General features: G+C 36.8%; 1 protein-coding gene across 2 annotated transcripts in view; it reads left to right on the top strand.

The window, feature by feature from the left end:
- Positions 1–23,636, top strand: part of AP3B1 (adaptor related protein complex 3 subunit beta 1) — a 251,388-nt gene that overhangs the window by 204,009 nt on the left and 23,743 nt on the right. For both annotated transcript variants that reach the window (XM_055437122.2, XM_055437121.2), the window contains 2 exons: positions 8,865–9,096; positions 13,846–13,930. In XM_055437122.2, the coding sequence (XP_055293097.1) occupies positions 8,865–9,096; positions 13,846–13,930 (317 nt within the window). The remainder of the gene's footprint in view (positions 1–8,864; positions 9,097–13,845; positions 13,931–23,636) is intronic.

Below are 23,636 nucleotides of genomic sequence, written 5' to 3'. Positions count from 1 at the left end.
AACTGGATACTTTAAGAATTAGTGTTTGTATCACAGAAATCCTTCTAATTATTAAATTGTTCTCTGTGTGTGCCTTTAAGAAATATGGTATTTTTCATTTGTGCATAATTATACGCACTAGGAAATTTTTAGTCAAGTCATATCCTAAAACCGACAAATATTAATATTGATAATCTTCACTTATCAGCACAGTAAGCTCCTTGAAAGACCATAATATTTTTAGGAATAGTGTTATAGTTGAGCACTCAGCATCTGTTAAGTATAGTTATGACCAGTACTAGTAGGATATTATCTGTAGATCTCTGTGGACATTTTAAAGTAGAAAAATTATACTTTGAGTTCTAAAAATGGGTACAATTGTGTTTTATAAATTGAACATAAAATCAAGGAATAAATGGAGAGACAGATAATAAACATAGCAAATAAGCAAATTATGTGATTATGTGTATTATATCCAAGAAGGTATTAAGTGACTATGGAAAAAGAAGAAAGGGGAATCAGAAGGAAGAGATGCAAATGGGCTAAACCTCATTAAGAAGGAAACATTTGAGCAAAGGTATATGGGCACTGAGCCGTGTGAGTATTTGGAGATAGTGCATTCCAGGAGGAATCATCCAGTGCCAAGGCCCTGGGTGGGAGGCTTACTGGTGTGTGCACGAGTAGGAAGGGTGGCTGGAGTGAAGGGAGTTGTGGGTTCAAAAATAACCAGAAATGAGGTCAAAGAAACAAAATGGGGCCAGGCCATATGGGGCCTTCTTGGCCTTTTTAAGAGTTTTTAGGTCTCATTTTCAATGAAATTGGGAGCCACTGACAGTTTTGAGCAGAGAGGCAACATGATGTAACTATTTTAACTGATTCTTACTGGCTTCTGTTTTCAGTATGTGCTCTGTAGGATGCAAGAATAGGAGCAAGGAGACCAACTGGAAGGCTATAGGAGAAATCCAGATGTGAGGTTGTGGTCGCTCACCTTTCTCCCAAGATACCCATGGGAGACATAGAGTAAGAGAACAGAGACAGGCACACTGGTCCTTTATTAGCCGGGGTTTTGCTCTGTAGCATCAATATAGTACTTGGGCACATCAAGAATTCCTCTTCCCTAAAGAGAGTAGCCTGGAACCAAAGCAGGCTTTTAGATTGAACCATAAGAATTGCTAATTCCACTCTTTTTTTTTTCTCTTTATTTTTTGAGGTATAGTTGATGTACAAAATTATTTAAGTTTCAGATGAACGATATAATGAATCAGTTTTTAAAGGTTAGGCTCCATTTATAGTAGTTATAAAATGTTGACTGTATTCCCTGTGTTGTATGATATATCCTTGGAGCTTATTTAACTTATACATATTAGTTTGTACCTCTTAACCTACTCCCATCTTTGCCCTCTCTCTTCCCTCTCATCATTGGTTACCACTAGTCTGTTCTTTATACCTGTGAATCTGCTTTTTTTGTTGTTATATTCACTAGTATGTTTTCTTTTTTAGAGTCTACATATAGTATTTGTCTTTTTTTGTTTGACTTATTTCACTTAGCATAAAACCCTCCAAGTCCATCCATGTTGTTGCAGATGGCGAAATTTATTCTTTTTTATGGCTAAGTGGTATTCCAGTGTGTGTGTGTGTGCACCACATCTTCTCTATCCTTTCATCTATTGATAGACATTTTGGTTGCTTCCAGATCTTGGCTATTGTAAATATGTTGAACATTGAAGTGCATGTAGGTTTTCAAATTAGTGGGTTTTTTGGATATGTATTCCAGGAGTGGAATGTCAGATGGTGGTTCTATTTTTAGTTTTTTGAGAAACTTCCATACTGTTTTCCACCAATTTACATTGGTGGAACACAACAATTGTTGGTGAGGATGTGGAGAAAGGGGAACCTGTCTACACTGTTGGTAGGAGTGTAAATTGGTGAAAAATCACATGGAGGTTTCTCAAAAAGCTAAAAATAGAACTGCCATATTACATTCCACTCCTGGGTACATATCCAAACAAAGAAAACACTGATTTGAAAAACTACATGCACTTCAGTGTTCATAGCAACATACTTAAAATAGTCAAGGTCTGGAAACCACCAAAATGTCCATCAGTAGATGAATGGACGGAGGAGTTGTGGTGTGTATTCTGATAATTGTGAAGTGATATCTCATTGTGGTTTTAATTAGCATTTCTCTTATAATTAAAGATGTTGAGTATCTTCCCATGTGCCAGCTGGACAGCTGTATGTTGTCTTTGAAGAAATGTTTATTCAGATCTTTTGCCCATTTTTTAATTGGGTAGTTTGTTTTTATGATGTTGAATTGTATGAGCTGTTAATGTATTTTGGGTATTAACTCCTTATCGGTGCAAATATTTTCTGCTGTCCAGTAGATTATCTTTTCATTTTGTTAGTTCCTTTGCTGTGCAAAAACTCTTAAGTTTAACTTAGTCCCATTTGTTTGTTTTTGCTTTTATTTCTTTTGCTCTAATTCAACTCTTCGATCTACAGAATTGGTAGATTCATATGGTTGAACCTAATCAGATGTTGTGCATGAGTTTTGCCATAACATCTCTACCGGGGCTTTAGGGGAAAGAATGAGAAAGTATACTCTCCCATTATGATTTTATTCCCCAGTCTCCCAGTTAGCATCCTGAAATCTGACTAGTCCTGATTAGTAGTTGAATTGGGGGAGTTAAATGACAGAAACTGAATTTGAACTGGCTTAAACCAAAGAAAAGGGACAGGGGGTTCCACTTCCTAGAGTATTTTACAGAAAGCCACGCTTCAGAAATGGTAGGAATATGTCAGCTTTAAGAACCATCCAAACCAAAGATACCAGCAGGACTCTGTCTCTCATCTGTGCTTTGTTTTTTTTTTTTTTTTTTCTTGCTGAGCAATACAGCAGGAAATGTGGCCACAGACATTACAGTTTTAAATCTCAGACTTTTAGCCACTTGAGAGAGATTGACTCTACTTCCCAAGTGCCAAATCCAAAAATCCTAGAAAAGGTACTCATTGGGCCAGGTGTCCATTCCTAAACCATTCCTTAATATGGTCAGATCATGAGTTGGCATGAGAACATGCCAGCTACATCAGGAACTGAATGGCAACATTCTTAGAAGATGGTTGGATGTGTTAGGCAGTCCCAGATATAACCTCTATAGGTAGAGCACGGGGGTGAAAGTGCCTTTGAAAGACTAGCTTTTAGTCTTCAACCATTTAAAAGCAATCCTGAAACACTGAATTCTGATTCCTCAGTGTCTGTCATAAAACTTACTTGATACTTCGTTCGCAGCCATCAGAAGACATTATAAGACATCAGAAACCCATGGAAATAATGATCCAGGTTATAAGATCAACTTTTACAAAGGAAAGTGAAAACAAAAAAGTAGCTTCTACTATATAAAGTAGGCTTCTCAGTAGCAAAGCGCGCTAGCCCAGGAGGTACCATTGTGAACATTCTGTAAAGGTGCCCTTGAGTGTAAGCTAGGTTTTTAGCTCATATCCCCGTCTCAGGCAGTTACAGCTATACAGCTGCACATGATAGTCCTACTCAGTGTTAATTTAGCTCTTCGGAGTGAGTGGATCTGGGAATTGAGTGACCAAAAAATAAGGAAATGAATAGGTATCAAAGAACTGTGAAGGGTATGAGATGTTGCCTCACTTGCAGGTTAACAAATTAGCCTGAGACAATTTCATGGCTACGGATAGAAGACACAGACTCCTGTGTCAAAGGCAAAGGACAGTTTATTACTCACAGGAGGAGCAGTAGCCAGGGGAACATCGTTCTTGCCACTCCCCCAGTTTTCACAGGGTGACACGATGAGTGCTAGATATGACTGCACAAAGATCCCAACTTTGTATAAGGGTCTTTGGGGAATCTCTTCAACTTTTGTGCCAGAGGGGAGGCACTGAGCCGTTTCCACAGACTGTTTGCTATGCATCCTGGAAAAGATTTTCAGGAGCAAAGCTGTTTGTTAATGCCTTTCCTTAGAAACTATACAGAACTGGGAGAGAATATGGAGAACGATTCCTCAGCAACTGGAGAAGGAAGGATGTGACATTGTGCTCTGAGGTCAGGGGTCAGCCAACTTTTTCTATAATGGGTCCAAATAGTAAATATGTTAGGCTTTGGAAGCACTCAGCTCTTCCCCTATAGAGCAGAAGAGCAACCATCCACAGTATGTCAAAGAATGCAAGTGGCTGTGTTCCAGTAAAACTTTACGAGACAGGCAGCAGGTCATATTTGGCTTGTGGGCCAAAGATGGTCTGTTTTGTTCAGATTTTTCAAGTATCCTTAAACTTAAATCCTCATTTTCAAGCCCCAGCCTAGGTCATTCTCTTAATTAATTTACCTTTTACTATTGTTTTAACATTTAGTAAAATAATCATTATTTATCAATTGTGAAGTCAGAAAAGCCATCTTAGAATATAAGCACCCACAGATCATATGTGTGCTTCTGGAGTATAGGTAACTAATCTGATATACAAAACATTGAACTAAAGTCTTGTTTTCTTGTCAGGATTAATTGTTCAGTTTAGTTCAGTTCAGTCACTCAGTCGTTTCCGACTCTCCGCGACCCCATGAATCACAGCACGCCAGGCCTCCCTGTCCATCACCAACTCCTGGAGTTCACTCAAACTCATGTCCATAGAGTCGGTGATGCCATCCAGCCATCTCATTCTCTGTCGTCCCCTTCTCCTCCCACCCCCAACCTTTCCCAGCATCAGAGTCTTTTCCAGTGAGTCAACTCGTCGCATGAGGTGGCCAAAGTATTGGAGTTTCAGCTTTAGCATCAGTCCTTCCAATGAACACCCAGGATTGATCTCCTTTAGAATGGACTGATGGGATCTCCTTGCAGTACAAGGGACTCTGAAGAGTCTTCTCCAACACCACAGTTCAAAAGCATCCATTCTTCGGCGCTCAGCTTTCTTCACAGTCCAGCTCTCACATCCATACATGACCATGGGAAAAACCATAACCCTGACTAGACAGACCTTGGTTGGCAAAGTAATGTCTCTGCTTTTTAATATACTATCAAAATTGGTCATAACTTTCCTTCCAAGGAGTAAGCGTCTTTTAATTTCCTGGCTGCAATCAGCATCTGCAGTGATTTTGGAGCCCAAAAATATAAAGTCTGACACTGTTTCCACTGTTTTTCCATCTATTTCCCATGAAGTGATGGGACCAGATGCCATGATCTTTGTTTTCTGAATGTTGAGCTTCAAGCCAACCTTTTCACTCTCCTCTTTCACTTTCATCAAGAGGCTTTTGAGTTCCTCTTCACTTTCTGCCATAAGGGTGGTGTCATCTGCATATCTGAGGTTATTGATATTTCTCCCAGCAATCTTGATTCCAGCTTGTGCTTCTTCCAGCCCAGCATTCCTCATGATGTACTCTGCATATAAGTTAAATAAGCAAGGTGACAATATACAGCCTTGACGCACTCCTTTTCCTATTTGGAACCAGTCTGTTGTTCCATGTCTGATTGCAGGGAACCATATCTGATTACATGGAACCAGTCTGATTGCAGCCATGAAATTAAAAGACGCTTACTCCTTGGAAGGAAAGTTATGACCAACCTTGATAGTATATTAAAAAGCAGAGACATTACTTTGCCAACAAAGGTCCATCTAGTCAAGGCTATGGTTTTCCCCGTGGTCATGTATGGATGTGAGAGTTGGACTGTGAAGAAAGCTGATCGCCAAAGAATTGATGCTTTTGAACTGTGGTGTTGGAGAAGACTCTTGAGAGTCCCTTGGACTGCAAGGAGATCCAACTAGTCCATTCTAAAGGAGATCAATCCTGGGTGTTCATTGGAAGGACTGATGCTGAAGCTGAAACTCCGATACTTTGGCCACCTCAAGCGACGAGTTGACTCACTGGAAAAGACTTTGATGCTGGGAAAGGTTGGGGGCGGGAGGAGAAGGGGACGACTGAGAATGAGATGGCTGGATGGCATCACCGACTCTGTGGACATGGGTTTGAGTGAACTCCGGGAGTTGGTGATGGACAGGGAGGCCTGGCGTGCTGTGATTCATGGGGTCGCGGAGAGTCGGACACAACTGAGCGACTGAACTGTTGTTCCATGTACAGTTCTGACTGTTGCTTCCTGACCTGCATACAGGTTTCTCAAGAGGCAGGTCAGGTGGTCTGGTATTTCCATCTCTTTCAGAATTTTTCACAGTTTATTGTGATCCACACAGTCAAAGGCTTTGGCATAGTCAATGAAGCAGAAATAGATGTTTTTCTGGAACTCTCTTGCTTTCTCCATGATCCAGCGGATGTTGGCAGTTTGATTAATTGTATTACATGTGTAAATTGGCAAAGGATTTATGGAACCTACTGGTTAAAATATCATCTACGTAGTGAAGATATTAGAAGAGATTCACTAAATGTGACTTGTATGAACTTAGAAAATAGGTTAGAAAAAACAGTCATTCTCATTTAGCCTATCTCTGTAGTTTAAAAAAGCTGTATTATCACCCTCTAAATGCCATTTAGGAGCTATTTACTGTGAAAGAAAACTTAAGCTTCTTTGCATTATCATAGATAAGCTTGGAGGATTGTTAGGAGGACCTTTTTAGATGCTCACTTCATTAAAGAGTACTTCTTGAATTTGGCTGAGTGTAAAAAGAATGAGTGAGCAATTACACTGTTTTTCTCCCATTGCTGCACACTGCTTTAGCATCATTTTAACTATCATAATAAAGGTGCAGAATTTTGAGACAAAGTAGGAAAAAAAAAAATATTTGGACCATGTGTCCCAGAACTAGATTGAGAGAATTCAATAAACCAACTCAGACAAGTTGATAGCTCTTAAATGACATAAGGCATTCCTTCATAGAACCTTATATGATGTCTAGAGTGCTAATTCCTGGCTGCTTATAACTCCAGATTCCTGCTTCTCTTCTGCTTTTCTGCTTAACTCTTGGATTTTTGTTGATTCATTTTAAATGATTAGTATTATTATTAAGCTTTTTATATATCAGATGTCAGTGGCATAGTGAACCTGATGAACAGGTTAAATTATAATAGGAAACCTAGTTTGGGAGAGTACACTTGTTAGGAACAAATCTTGAATAGGCCTGTTTAATTACAAATTGGTTTTTTTTTTTAAAGCCTTCCTATGTCAAGTCACATGCAATACTTTGAATGCAAAGATAACCACCTTATGATTTTAAAATAGACAATTTTTTTTTTTTACTTAATATGCTGCCTTTGATTCCAGTCACAATTGAATTTAGCTCAGAGAGTCTCAAGTTCAGTGGAAACAGAAACAGGTGATTAGCCAAGAAAATATTGGCAGGGGGGCGGGGTGGGTAGAGGAATAAGGGACACTTTGTTTTGTTGAACAGCTGAATCATATTGTGGGGCTTTAAGAAATAAAACAGTGTGGTACTGATTTAGCAGTTCTATCAAGGTTCAAAAATGTCTCCAACTAAATAATTAGAATGTTTCCATTTACAGATCATTGAGGAAAAGCTAATCATTGAATCATGTACAGATGTTAAGTATTTGGAGGAAAATGATTAAATTTAGAGTCAGTTCAGTTCAGTCACTCAGTCATGTCCGACTCTTTGTGACCCCATGAATCACAGCACGCCAGGCCTCCCTGTCCATCACCAACTCCCGGAGATCACTTAAACTCATGTCCATCAAGTCGGTGATGCCATCCAGCCATCTCATTCTCTGTCTTCCCATTCTCCTCCCGCCCCCAATCCCTCCCAGCATCAGAGTCTTTTCCAGTGAGTCAACTCTTCGCATGAGGTGGCCAAAGTATTGGAGTTTCAGCTTCAGCGTCAGTCCTTCCAATGAACACCCAGGACTGATCTCCTTTAGAATGGACTATTTGGATCTCCTTGCAGTCCAAGGGACTCTCAAGAATCTTCTCCAACACCACAGTTCAAAAGCATCAATTCTTTGGCGATCAGCTTTCTTCACAGTCCAACTCTCACATCCATACATGACCACTGGAAAAACCATAGCCTTGACTAGATGGACCTTTGTTGGCAAAGTAATGTCTCTGCTTTTGAATATGCTATCTAGGTTGGTCATAACTTTCCTTCCAAGGAGTAAGCGTCTTTTAATTTCATGGCTGCAGTCAGCATCCGCAGTGATTTTGGAGCCCCAAAAATAAAGTCTGACACTGTTTCCACTGTTTCCCCATCTGTTTCCCATGAAGTGAAATTTAGAGTAAATATACCTAAATTGGTTCCTCATAAATTAAAAAATTGGAACCATAAGAGCTCTGGAAGAAAATGTAAATGAATAGTTTTACCTGATCTTGAGTTAGGGAAGATCTTTTAATCATTAAAGCAAAGGAAGAACCACTTAAAAAGGAGGTTATAGTCTTTAGTTTACAGTGAAAGAAATTCAAGATGAAAAAAGTTAAAGGAGTCAAGATTGGAAATGAAAGTATAAGTATCTACCTATAATGAAAGATACTATAATCTGCCTATAATGAACTTATAGGCAGATATAAAAGTTCTGCCTTATATCTTATAGTTTGAAAGCCCAAGGAAATCAAGACAAATTATTAAAAATAAAAAGAAAATTGGCAAAATGTCCAAAATATATTATACCTAGGAAGAAAATAAAGTTTATAAATTCTAAAAATATAAATATATTTATATAACTGCAATTATTCTCTTCTTTTTTAGATGCAGATTGTCAAAATATTTTAATATATGCCTGGAGAATACAGAAGAATTTTTATAATTTCTGACTTCATATCTATCTATGCGATATCCTACTATTGTGTTTTATTGTGATTTATTTAATACTTCAGGGAAAATAGGAGTTAAATGTTATGAATTTTTACATATTTTCTAAGAGTAATAACTATATTCACTAATTCACTTTTTTTTCTTTTTCCAATGTGCAATAGGTCAGTACTCCTGTCTTTGTACCAGGGAAAACTCATGTGCTGCTTCATCGAATGAGTGGGAAAGGACTAGCTGCCCATTACTTCTTTCCAAGACAGCCTTGCATTTTTGGTGATAAGATGGTCTCTGTGCAAATAACACTGAATAATACCACTGATCAGAAGATAGAAAATATCCATGTAGGGGGAAAAAAGCTTCCTATGGGCATGCAAATGCATGTTTTTAATCCAATAGGTAAATATTAATTCTCATTTATTGCTTTAACTATATTTGATAATTAAATGTGTTTATTTTTAATAAAATAGAATACATATTATTTTATTGATTTTTAGCAAACTCAGTTTATATTGGGTTGGCCAAAAAGTTCATTTGGGTTTTTCATTACCATGGCATGCTAGACCCTGAATGAACTTTTTGGCCAATCCAACGTTAGTTTTTCCTTTTTAAACCAAATTTATCGTATAAGATAAATACATTTCTTTGCTCTTAGCAAGTCAGGGTCCAGCAATGGTGATAACTAGTACTGATGAAAGAATGGTTCTGGAGAATCAAAACTGCTTCCCATTTTTCCTACCTGCATCACCTACCCTCACCTCTTTTCCTGGTCAGCTTCCTTCCCTGCATGATTTTACTTTGCCTTTTGGTTATAGTACCTCCTGCATCTTTTCTTCCCCATTTTCCTTCACATTCTGTAGTTTGAAATGTGAAGGGAGCAAGGACTGAGAGGGTATATACCAGTTCTGTTTGTCTTCCTCTTTCTGAAGGCAGTAAGCCCACAGTATGTTTCTGAAGGCAGAAATGCCCACTGGTATTTTCACACATTACGTGTTTTAATCTGTTGCCACCATTTAAAAACCAGCATCTTTTCACACTAAAGGACAAACCCAGAAATCTCACTGTTCATGGATAAAGCACAAGAGTATGGCGGTACCCGTGCTTTATTCCCACCTGCTGCACAACCAATAGATGCCAAGTAGGCTGCCCCTCCTGTGCACCATATGCCTTCTAGGCTACCTCAGTGCACATTACATCATACTGTCTCTCCACTGTTACAGGAAATACACCTTCGCATTAAGTGCAACAGTTATATGGCTTACTTTGAATTTTTTAAATGGTACAGTAGTTAGAATGTTTAGCTCTATTTTGGTTTTGTGTGAGTGGAGGCAGTCCTACAGTTTAGTTGAAAGAAGCTTCAGAAAAGATCTTAATGAATAGTGATATAAGGTTTCTGTCATTGAATCCTTGAAGTGTTACAATCAGATAGGTCCACATAGTTCCTTTTTTATAATACTTTAGGTGAGCAAAGCCTTTTGACCAGGTAACTGTGCCTTCCTTACCCATTATTTCCTATCATATAGTTATTCTTTCTCCAGCTTTGCCTGAGTGAGCTCTTTGACATTGTTGAATTCTCTCCTCTGTCATTTTAATGAGTCATTCAATAAAGAAGTCATCCTTTGTGTTATATTTTTCCACTAAGATATAAAAAATTCCTAATATTTAGATGAAATTTGGTAGCAGCCAAAGTAGAGAGAAGTAGAGTTAAAGTAAATTGATTTCAGAACCCACTTAATATCCTTTTTAAAAAATAATTTGGTAATTAAGACACCATTTAAAGAATACAGTGTGCTGATTCTTATTTATTTTGTGGTTAACATATTGCCAAGGAATTAAGAATATCCCAGTTTGAGTTCTTTTTTATTGCTTGCAATCCAGCTTTTTTTATCTAGTTAAAAAGTTACTTTAAAAAGCATCAAGCAACTGATATATGCATTGTCTGAAGGTTGAAAATGTTATCCAAAGGTTAAAACAGTAGAACAGTATTAACATTTCTTTGAGCTGGCATAATGAGTTGATGAGTTGACCTTTTGTTGGCCTATGTAGAACAGAAGAAATAAATATAATAAATTTCTTCCTCTTTCTGAAGGCAGTAAGCCCACAGTGTGTTTCTGAGGGCAGAAACGCCCACTGGTATTTTCACACATTACGTGTTTTAATCTGTTGCCACCATTTAAAAACCAGCATCTTTTCACACTAAAGGACAAACCCAGAAATCTCACTGTTCATAGATAAAACACAAGAGTATGGCGGTTCCCGTGCTTTATTCCCACCTGCTGCACAACCAGCTGATGCCAAGTAGGCTGCCCCTATTTGGCCTTCACACCAAAATAAAATACGAATATATATCATTGCCTCAGTACTAGTAATAGGCTTTCTTTTCTTAGGCAGATTTCCTGACCATAGGGTTTCATTCATTTTGTTGGCGTTTACTGGATACCCTCAAGATACAGAGTTCTTTCCCATGCAGTATAGATTTGTATGTAATACCACCCAGTCTCTTTCATCAGTAGATAACAGTAGAGTTCAGAGTATGATATATCTTAATTAGTCCTCCAAAAACATCCTAAGGATGTAACAAAAATACTGCATTTTCATATTTTTGTGAAATGAAGTAAGATATTTGTCCTCATTAATAAGCCCATATACCTATGTTAAGGAGTCCAGTGACTTTCTTATTTATCACCAGTCTGTTCTCTTTTTCTCTGTAATATAAGAAAACTTCTTTGTCAGGATTTTGCCCTGCCTTTAGCATGAAACTGGATTCCTTGCAAGAGTGCTGAAACTGGATTCCTTGCAAGAGTGTTAGAAATAAAGTGCCGTTTTCCCACGAAGATCGGGTACATGTACACAGGAGATTTAAAACACAATGCCCCCCCAAAAGAGTAGCCTTAGGCTTTCTGCATTATATTCAGTGACTTTATGTTAACACTTGACAAGTTTGAGTTCAGCTAAGAGTTCACAGTTCACACAACTGTCCCGTCATAGTAGACAGCATCCTGTGTGATCTCATTCTTCATTATTAATATAGCGGTATAATAGAACCAGTGTTTTTCAGCCATTTCTGCATAACCCTGTCATGTATATTGTGATGATTCAGAACCAGTATTCAACTATAGACCCCTGCCTGAATAAACTTTTCCAATGTATTATAGCAGGCTTCAAATATTATAAAAATCTGTTATATGAAATTTTATGCTGATCACTTTGCTCTTGAAAGTGAAAGTGTCCGACTTCATGTCTGCTCAGTCGTGTCCGACTGTTTGTGACCACATGGACTGTAGTCTACCAGGCTCCTCAGTCCATGGAATTTTCCAGGTAAGAGCACTGGAGTGGGTTGCCATTTCCTTCTCCAGGGAATCTTCCCAATCCAGGGATCGAACCAGGTCTCCCGCATTGCAGGCAGATGCTTTACTATCTGAGCCACCAGGGAAGCCCCTCTGCTGTTGAAGCTTTCATATAAAAAAACATACCATTGATCATGAACTAGCCTCCAGAATTAGTATGGCACTAAGCTCGCAGTTAATTATCATAAGACTGAGGATGTTATGAAACTGTGTCAAACAGTGCCATCATCAAGGCATCCTAAGAAGTGTCACTTGATCAAATGATATATGAGGATGCGTGATATAGAAAGACCTAGTCCCGAGTGCCATCGTTTTTTGGAGATGACAGCATTTGCTGCCAGTGTGGTGTCAGGTGCAAACAAGACCAAACTCCAGTCTATCTGTGGCACAGAAAAAAGCATCAAATATTCAATGAAGAAGAGTGTTGAACAGTGTGACTGACAGCTGTGAACTGATAGGTGTAAGCTTTAGGAGAAATGCAAGAGAACTATCATTGTAGTTATTTACAGTAAAGCCTGTTTGTCAAAGATTAAGTAGCAAGGCTTCTGGGGTACTTCCATACCCTCCTGGTAAATGTTAGGTTTATAAATAAATGGAAATCCAACTAGAATCAGCACGCCAATAACACTTTAAAAATCAGCATCAAATACCTCCTTATAATGCTTAATCTTCATTTAGGCTGTTAGATATAAAAATACTTCTTAATATTTTAAGCTTATTGAATTATTTGTCCTACCTGTACCATGATTTCTGTAATGGTTAGCATTAAATGGGTAGTTATACCTATCACAAGCCCTAGGATAATCACAGTCTACTGGACCATTGTGTGCTTGCTAAAATATAGTTACATCTAATAATGCAACTAACGATACAACCGCAGTTATACTGGAAACTTTAAACAAAGTAGAAGTCAAAAGTGAGTGGTTTCTATTTAAATATAGAATATATACAAATATTTATACTAAATAGGTATGTGTTTAAGATCCCTTATTATTCTAATGCACAGCATTACTCTTTGACTCTGGAGTCATAAGCAGTGTAAAATGGTGTTATTGTTTATCTTGAGTTCTGTTATTGTCAACCAGTACTGTATATTGAAGCAGTTATTTCCCACACTTGATTAGTTGATAGGTGAAGGTTCAGAAATTACACATCTACAAAATGTCATTTTATAATTTGTTTTTTCAAGATAACATAATCTGCTACTAAATTTTCTTTGAGTAATTCTTCAGATAATACAATTAGACTTACCGTTTTGGTTCATGCCAGTTATCTTCAGTAATACCTGAGGACAAGTTAATTTCTTCTTCCAACTTTGCTTTAATTTGCATGCTTTAAATTTTGGACTTTTTCCCCTGTGAAAATTTAGGGCATTGCTGAACATGTATTGTTTATATCTAGAGTAAATGTTCCATAGTTTTAAGTACATAATCTCTTAAAACACCCAGAGTCTGGTAAAGATGTTCCAAACGGAAAAGCATTTATTACCGTCTCACCTTCAGTTGCTATCGAGACAGTATTGTAAAACATGGAATTTCTCAGGATGAACTGTATTTCTGAAACAAATAGATGTAATATGTTCATTGTAGTTATGTGCAGAATTAAGTTGTGAAAAAGAAAGCCTTGAGGTGAAATTACTTTATAATTTGCTTTAATACCTTAGTTTCAAATTATTCTTACAAATTATCATTAAATTTGACTGTTTTAACAAAACCACAAACATTACATATGTTTTCAGTGTTTAGTTTGCCTCTTTTTCACTTTCTCTGTGTTTTCATGTCTAAATTATCTTATTTCCTAGAATCTCTTGAGCCTGCGGGATCCATTACTGTTTCAATGGGTATTGACTTTTGTGATTCCACTCAGACTGCCAGTTTCCAGTTGTGGTAAGTTCAGTTGTTCTGTGTTTCTTGTTACTATAAACAATAGCAGATCAAAGTCAAGACTTTCAAAAGCTTTTTCTATGAGAGAAAATATCTACACAATCGTGTTTTTCTTTGGCAGTGTTTAGACTGCTGTGAAATAGTTGCACAAATTATGTGATATATATGTATTTTTAGTATTTGTTACACAGATTGCCATTACAGTCTACTGTATGTGGTTAAGGGCTTCTGTGATGACTCAGACAGTAAAGAATCCGGCTGCAATGCGGGAGACCTGGGTTCTATCCCTGGATCAGGAAGATCCCCTGGAGAAGGAAATAGCAACCCACTCCAGTATTCTTGCTTGGAGAATTGCATGGACTGAGGAGCCTGGTGGGCTACAGTCCATGGTGTGGCGAAGAGCTGGACATGACTGAGTGAGTAGCACTTTCAGTTTCACTCTTCTGATGTATGAGAATTCCTGAACTGTAGTCCACTGATGGGCCACAGGTCATGGCGTCACAAAGAGTCAGACACGACTGAATGGCTAACACTTTTCTTTCTTCCATACATAGTTAAACTTCAGTTTGTTCAGTTCAGTTCAGTCGCTCAGTCGTGTCTGACTCTTTGCGACCCCATGAACCGCAGCACACCAGGCCTCCCTGTCCGTCACCAACTCCCAGAGTTCCAAACCGATGTCCATTGTGTCGGTGATGCCATCCAACCATCTCATCCTCTGTTGTCCCCTTCTCCTCCTGCCCTCAATCTTTCCCAGCATCAGGGTCTTTTCAAATGAGTCAGCTCTCTGCATCAGGTGGCCAAAGTATTGGAGTTTCAGCTTCAACATCAGTCCTTCCAATGAACACCCAGGACTGATCTCCTTTAGAATGGACTATTTGGATCTCCTTGCAGTCCAAGGGACTCTTCTCCAACACCACAGTTCAAAAGCATCAATTCTTCGGCGATCAGCTTTCTTCACAGTCCAACTCTCACATCCATACATGACTACTGGAAAAACCATAGCCTTGACTAGATGGACCTTTGTTGGCAAAGTAATGTCTCTGCTTTTTAATATGCTTCCTAGGTTGGTCATAACTTTCCTTCCCAGGAGTAAGCGTCTTTTAATTTCCTGGCTGCAATCACCATCTGCAGTGATTTTGAAACCCCCAAAAATAACGTCTAACACTGTTTCCCCATCTATTTCCCATGAAGTGATAGGACCAGATGCCATGATCTTAGTTTTCTGATTGCTGAGCTTTAAGCCAACTTTTTCACTCTTCTCTTTCACTTTCATTAAGAGGCTCTTTAGTTCCTCTTCACTTTCTGCCATAAGAGTGGTGTCATCTGCATATCTGAGGTGATTGATATTTCTCCCGGCAATCTTGATTCCAGCTTGTGCTTCATCCAGCTCAGCGTTTTTCATGATGTGCTCTGCATATAAGTTAAATAAGCAGGGTGACAATATACAACCTTGACGCACTCCTTTTCCTATTTGGAACCAGTCTATTGTTCCATGTACAGTTCTAACTGTTGCTTCCTGACCTGCATACAGGTTTCTCAAGAGGCAGGTCAGGTGGTCTGGTATTCCCATCTCTTTCAGAATTTTCCACAGTTTATAGTGATCCACACAGTCAAAGGCTTTGGCATAGTCAGTTTTTTAGAGCCTGCTAAATATTTTTCCTTTTATTTTTTTTTTGCTTATCTCTATGATTTTGGAAAATTTATGAGAAAATTCATAAGGAAAACTCAGGAGAAATTAAATTTCACAATATTGTTGGCTAGCCCAGGGAAGATTCCTTTTGAAACATTTTATATGGTATCTTAAGCCCCTTAAGTGGAAGATTACTGATTCTGTCAGTACCAAAAACCCATACATTTTTCCCTTTTCACTTTAATTTACAAACTGCTTTTGATGAAATTCAGAAGAGAACATTTATCAGTTGGCAAACGTTTCATGGGTGAATACTATTTAAAAGAGCTTTTCTGGGATTGAGAATTTTCATTGTTATTGTTTTATATAATGTTTTATACACTTCTGATGAAATCCAGAAACTATTAGCAAACTAATACAAAGCTTTATTTGTGTATCTTTAAGAATTATCTTTGAACTCATTTCTTATATTTTTCTGATTTAAGATATAATTTGTTATTTTGATTTGAAGTTCTTTGTTCTTATTCTGAGAAGAATTGAGACATTTTATTTATCTAAATTTTAGGTAGCTTCTAACAGAATTTGTTATGATAAAAACCTCCAGATTTAGGAAATACACAGACACTTTTAAATAAGTTTATAGGTTAAGTATAATGAATCTTTCTTTTTCTTATACCTTTTCAATACCAGTAAGTCAGGCCTAATATTATACCATTTATTTCTGAGAACCTGCAATGATGAATATAAGCAACGTAGCATAACACATTGATTTTATGCAGATCATCACCTTTATGTTTTGGGAGGTCTGCTATATTAGTGATATATAAAAACTGATTACTTTTCCCAACGTTGCCTAGTAATTGTTTATTATTTTTCTATTAGACAAACAACACAGATCAATATTACTGAGCACAGGACTATGAGTAACATCACTCTAAATAGATTTGCCTCCAACACCAGAGGTATATTCATTTTAATGATTTCGACAATGTGAGCCCAATGACAAAGCTTATGCACTAAGTTAAGGCAAAATTAAGAACTAAAAAGTTCTTTTTTCTCTTCAGTTTATATTAAAAACCTTTAAAAATTTATTTATTTTAATTGGAAGCTAATTACTTTACAGTATTGTAGTGGTTTTTGCCATACATCTGTGCAGTGAAGTGTTTTTAAAAATATACTTTCACTATAAAGATTTTCTGTTTAGTTCATTAGATAAGATTTACATCTTGTCTTTGACAATTAACTAAGTCCCTTTAGGGAAAAATATTTAGATAATGTTTGATTTTTATCTTCCATTGGAAAGTATATATGAATAATTTTTTCTCAGTTTCTCTTAAACTAATTTTAGGAAAATGATGAATTTATTTTAGACAGAAAATAGCCTTAGCTATTATAAGCATCTGCATTAATATGTTTTTCTATTGTGAAGGTATGAATTAGTTATTTATTGTAGATTTGTATTAAGTACATAACCACACTAGATCAAAAATTATTTTTGTGTGTATTCCAAAAAGAACACTTTGTCTTAGCATCAAATGTAATTGATCCTGAAGCAATGTAATCACAATTACTCACTTTCTTAATTGGCCTGCCCAAAATCAGAAAATGGAAACCGATCGACAGTGTTTAAATCAATAGCTTCATAGTAGTGCTGGTGGAGGTAGGGAGATAATGGTAATGGGTAGATCAATTGGTCTTAGACGCCAATCACTGACTGTGCCTTTTGCATAGTAAATAGCACTTTTTGCTTAGTGATGCGCTGTATTTGTGTTGGTAGTTCAATAAAAAGGGAGGGGAAAGCAAGAATGGCTGATATTGAATTTTTTCTTCAAAATATGTTATCCAAATCAATATATAAAATTGTGGGTAATAAGAGCTTATTTGGTAGGAAGCCTTCAGAAATGCTGAGAACATGGATTATGAGCCCTTCAGGTACACTTCTATTTATTTATCGAAAAGGAACAAGAGTGAAATGATCCTACTTTAGCTTCTAGATTAATTCTCTGTATTGTTACAGTTATATGCTGCATATATATACAGATAAAGCTATTATATATAACTGTATAGTTATAAGAATACTTGATAAGTATTAATGTCTTTTTTTGCTTTGCATTTTAAATGGTCATCAAATTAAGTCCTTGATTAAATGTGTATAATATACATAAATGTGTCTCTCTAAAAGTAGATGCAGTGCATAAACAGTTCTCACCCCTGTAACCAGCAGATATTAATGTATTAACTAGTATGAAAAATTATATGACTTGGCTCAAGTTAGAGGACTGAGCACTAACATCCACCCCTCTTTTTGCCCCAAATCATTAAAAAGTCAGAAAATACATTCTTTAATAGAAAATGAGCACTAAAAAGAGAAAGAGTGCTATTAGCTGACCAGAAATTGTGAAGAATTATTGGCAGTTAGAAAGCAAATGGGAACAGACATACAATAACAGAGAAAATAAAAACCACAGAGCAGAGCACTTGTGGGAGAAAACTACTGTAATGGTAAGAACAAGCCTGGCAGAGTCTCAGACGCAAAGTGAGCGAGTGAAAAGAAAAGTGAGGGTCAGAAGAACTACTTCCAAACCCCAGCTCCCCAACCTTTCCCCGAGCAGCAGGCAGCATGCACATTTAATCAGACCTAAGAATTACCCTGTAAAGAAAGTGAACAATTACTTGCCTGGGAAGGACTTTTGGTAAGAATGTGGGGGCCTAAGAGAGCAGCAAAGGTTGAGTTTATAGGAAGGAAGCAGGATGGTCAAAGATGAGATGAAATGCAGTTCTACCCAAGAGAAGGATATTCTCAAGTCATCTACACTAGGATAAAGCCAATCTTGCATCTGTTGGTAGAGATAAGGCCATTGCCTACCTGCCTGCCAGCTTCACGACCAGATAACCAGTCATGTCTCACGCACTTAAGAAAACTACAGCCAGCCCAGCAGGGTAGAGGAGAGCCATAGAAGTCACACTCACTAACGTGTGCAGAGTAGGAGCTACGTGCTGCACACTATTCTAAACACTTGGCATTGTATATGTTAATTTACTTAATTCTCAGAACATTCCTATGAAGTGAGTAGCAGTATTATCCCATTTTAGAGATGAATAAACTAAGGCATAGGAAGAAAACTTGTCTAAAATCTTATAGCTAACATGCAGCATAACTTGCTGTGTTCATTAATCAAACCTAGTCCTTCATTATAAATATAGACATACAGGTTAGAATGACCAGACTTTTGAAGGAAGGCATCAATTTGAAAGGGATTGCTCAAAATGACTTACAAAGATTAACCAGTCATGAAGGGAGCAGACAATCTGAGAAAGAGACAAGATACCTTTAAAAATTATAGCTAATATCTGATTCCAGAGAACATTTTATCTATAAAGCAAGAATTTGTTGCTCACTTTGAGAAAGAGTAATTAGACAATTTAAAGTTATTCTTAGGGATTTAAAAACATAATTCCAAAAGGAATTCAGTAGGTGGACGATAGACTGGACATAGCTGAAGTCTGATGTAGTATTCCATAAGAGGGTCTCAGTGAGTGAAATCAAGTAGAACAGAAGACAAAAAGACAGGGATGCAAAATATGAAAGAAAAGTTAAAAGAAGCAGTTCATCTAATAGGTCTGGAAGGAAAGAAAAGAGACAATGGAGAAGAGAAATAAAGCAATTAGAGGAGAAAAATTTCCCAAGCAAATGAAATGTACAAGCCTTCAGATTGAAAGGACCCATCAAAGGCCAAACAGGGTGAATGTGAACAGCGAGCAAAAAGGCCACGTTCTGGCAGAATTTTTGATAAGGAGAAAACCACTTTAGTATCTTCCAGAGAGAAGAAGAAGAGCCGCTAACCTGAAAATGAACAAGAATATGAATGGAATCAGATTTCTCCTCAATACTGTCATCAGTTCTGGTGACCAGAAAGCAAGGGACATAACCTTGAAAATTTTGAGGAAGCCAAATGGACATTTTTCAGACAAGCAAAGATTCCATCAGTTTACTCCCCAACGACCTTTTCTTGAAAGGATTACTCAAAGATACAGTTAGTAAAAAAAAAAATGTTTAATCTGTGACAGAGAAAAATAGAATAAAAAAATAGAGAAAGAATTCTACCTGTAAAATCCATCAATATGTAAAAATAATTGTTCATACCTAATGTAAAAAATAAACTAGTGATCTGGAACAAAAAAAAAAATCTCAACATGAACAAGTATGAGGAGGAATGATGGTGTTCTTGTCATGCTTCACAAGAAAATTGGCAAAAAAAAGTTTAAATATGGTTTAAAATGTTAAAGCTAACCTCTAAATTAACAGAAATATGATGCTTATAACATCCAAATGATGAAAGAAGAAAAGGAGTGCTTAAAACTTGACCAGTTTAACAATGCAGGAAAAGAAAAAAGCATGGTAAATAAAAAACAAAATAAGATGACTAAAAGGGGCCACACATACTGCTTATCAGAATTCAGGTTCATAAGTTGATGTCCACTTATATTGGGCTTGTAAAAACACAATTAAGCATATACTATTTATAAAAACCCCACCTAAAAGAGGGTGGCACAGAAAATTTGAGAATAAAAAAAATAAAATGTTTATTTGTGTGTGTTTATTATCAGACATACAAGTTACCTATCACCACATGAAATATCAGAAGCTTTCTCTTTTAAGTCAGAAAAACAAAGGTTTACCCTCTTTCAGCACTTTCAGATTTTTATGGAAGTTCTAGCCAATACAAAAAGACAATTAAAAATAGTTAGAGGTATAAATTTGGAAAGACACAAGATTATCATTTCTATCCAACATGTAATTACCAACCCACAAAGTCTTAGAATCAATGAGTTTAAGACAGTGATATGAATCATTATATGAAAATCATTAGCATTTCTATGTAGTAGAAATGACCAATTTTAAAACATTATGAGTAAAATTATTCTGTTTACAAGAATAACAAAAGGAGTAATCAATTAACAAGAAGTACATGATACCTATGTGGGAATTTTTTTAAAACCTGAAACTTTCCTGAAGGCCATAAAAAGATGATATAAATAAAAGTAATAAATCTGCTGTGTTCCTAAATGGAAGATAGGACTCTCCCACTTGTTAATCTTCAAATTCAGTGTGATTCTGAGCTCAATTCCAGTAAAAATTTTCAAGGACCTTGACAGATTTCTAAAATTCACCTGGATAAAAGGATGTCCAAGAAAAGTCAAAACAAAAACTTAATGAAAAAAGCCTTTTTCAATAATAACTTCAAAATATTCTTTAAGGTCACAAGAATGTTTTTATTCAGTGTAATTGGCTATTGACACAGGAGTTAGTGAAACAAAACAGAATTTAGAGATTTTGTATATCATGAAGGTAACCTTTCATATTAGTGGGGTGAGATTTCATGTCAATTGTGTATGAACCATTTTCTGGAAAAAAATAAAGATACCTTCTTCCCACAGATTACTCCAAAAGTAAATTCCAGATGGATTTATTATTTAATCATAGAAACTGTAAAAAATGTGTAGAAATAATATAAACAAATAATTTTATACTCTTTGTTGGGGGGTATAGGCAAAATTCAAGCAAGACACAGGATCCAGACACAGAGAAAAAGTGACAGGTTTGACCATTAAAACTTTTAAGCTTCTCTACAAAAGAAGAAACTATTGATGTTATAACAGGTGAGAGATAGAAAGTATTACAGTATTTTTAGCAGATGAAAGTTTAGTTACCATAATATATAAAGAACTCTCGCAAATTTCAATATAAAAGAATCTAATATGAAAGTGGAAAAAGTTTGAGAATAATTCATTTACAGAAAATGAAATGCAGAGAGCCAATAACAATAATATATACAACATTGGTAATAGGGAAATTTTTAAAAATTCATTCAAATAAAAAAACTTGCAAAATTCTTAAATAATTTTAATGCCTGACAAGGAAGATACAGAAAAACATGTATTCATATTTACGTCTGTGGGATTTCAAATTGGTACCACTTTTTTTTAGGTCAGTTTGGCAGTATTTAGCAAATGTTAAATATTCATAAACTAAACTCTTCAACTTAGTGATTTCATTTTTAGGGTGTCAGGCTTGGGGAAGTATAGTAGCCTGTGATGAAGAAATAGATCTAAGAGTGTTAAGTAAGCTTTGTTTATAATAGAGAAGATTTGCGAATGAGAATTGTTGGGGGAATGCTTCAACAAATTATGATTACATCCCTATTAGGTATGTAGGTTTTGGGTATCTACTATGCATTAAGCGCTAAACTGGGTTGTGATACTCCTTTAGTCGTTGAAATAGCTTACAAGATTAAGTGCCATTTTTCTTATAAGATAAGGAAACTTATCTTCAAGATAAGGAAACTTGAGTCTCACAATTTTGATCCTAGGAATCTGTGAAATGAGATTATATGTAGTCTAAGTATATGCATTACAGTTCTTTCTAGAACAGGTAGAATCTTGTCTTACATTAAACTATTACACCATCTGATCCCTGGTAATTAGGCTGTTTAGAGCTACTTCATATTAATACCTTGTCAATCTGGTAATCTCTTAATTCTATTAAATTTACATCTGCCATTTCTCATTTTCACCATTCCCCTCTCTATGTCAAGACATCTGTGTTTAACCCCATATTCAACCAAAGGAGATGAGAAGAAAAAGTTGGGGGGGAGGCTAAAGAAAAGAACTATAAGGAGAGAGAAGAGAACAATTTAAAAAAAGAAAAGGACAAAATATTTAAAAGGAGGATCACAGAAAACTCTGGAGGACATCCTAAATCACTAATATAAATGAAAGTAAATTTTCCCCCAAATAAAGAGGAAACATTCCTTCTTACTCCCTACTAAGCCAAATCTTGCTTAGGAGCTAAGACTGGGTTATAAAGTATTTTATGTTCTAGTTATATTAATTCGATTTTGCATTCATTTGTGTGTAACAGAAACCTATCTATAGTGACTTCACCACAGGGTTTTATTTATTGTTCTCCTGGTCAGCAGTTAATTGCCAACATCCGCAGTATCATGGAGAAAGCAAGAGAATTCCAGAAAAACATCTATTTCTGCTTCATTGACTATGCCAAAGCCTTTGACTGTGTGGATCACAATAAGCTGTGGAAAATTCTGAAAGAGATGGGAATACCAGACCACCTGACCTGCCTCTTGAGAAACCTGTATGCAGGTCAGGAAGCAACAGTCAGAACTGTACATGGAACAACAGACTGGTTCCAAATAGGAAAAGGAGTCCGTCAAGGCTGTATATTGTCACCCTGCTTATTTAACTTATGTTCAGAGTACATCATGAGGAACGCTGGGCTGGAAGAAGCACAAGCTGGAATCAAGATTGCTGGGAGAAATATCAATAACCTCAGATATGCAGATGACACCACCCTTAAGGCAGAAAGTGAAGAGGAACTCAAAAGCCTCTTGATGAAAGTGAAAGAGGAGAGTGAAAAGGTTGGCTTGAAGCTCAACATTCAGAAAACAAATCTGGTCCCATCACTTCATGGGATACAGTGGAAACAGTGTCAGACTTTATTTTTGGGGGCTCCAGAATCACTGCAGATGGTGATTGCAGCCATGAAATTAAAAGACGCTTACTCCTTGGAAGGAAAGTTATTACCAACCTTGATAGTATATTAAAAAGCAGAGACATTACTTTGCCAACCAAGGTCCGTCTGGTCAAGGCTATGGTTTTTCCCGTGGTCATGTATGGATGTGAGAGTTGGACTGTGAAGAAAGCTGATTGCCGAAGAATTGATGCTTTTGAACTGTGGTGCTGGAGAAGACTCTTGAGAGTCCCTTGGACTGCAAGGAGATCCAACTAGTCCATTCTAAAGGAGATCAATCCTGGGTGTTCATTGGAAGGACTGATGCTAAAGCTGAAACTCCAATACTTTGGCCACCTCATGTAACGAGTTGACTCACTGGAAAAGACTCTGATGCTGGGAAAGGTTGGGGGCGGGAGAAGAAGGGGACGACAGAGAATGAGATGGCTGGATGACATCACTGATTCTGTGGACATGAGTTTGAGTGAACTCCGGGAGTTGGTGATGGACAGGGAGGCCTGGCATGCTGTGATTCATGGGGTCGCGGAGAG

This window comes from Moschus berezovskii, chromosome 9, assembly GCF_049115385.1.
Source record: "Moschus berezovskii isolate FMDL1 chromosome 9, NW_MosBer_1.0, whole genome shotgun sequence".
Classification (NCBI taxonomy): Eukaryota; Metazoa; Chordata; class Mammalia; order Artiodactyla; family Moschidae; genus Moschus; species Moschus berezovskii.
The sequence above is the reverse complement of the archived record's forward strand: the minus strand, read 5'-3'. Positions and strand labels throughout refer to the sequence as shown.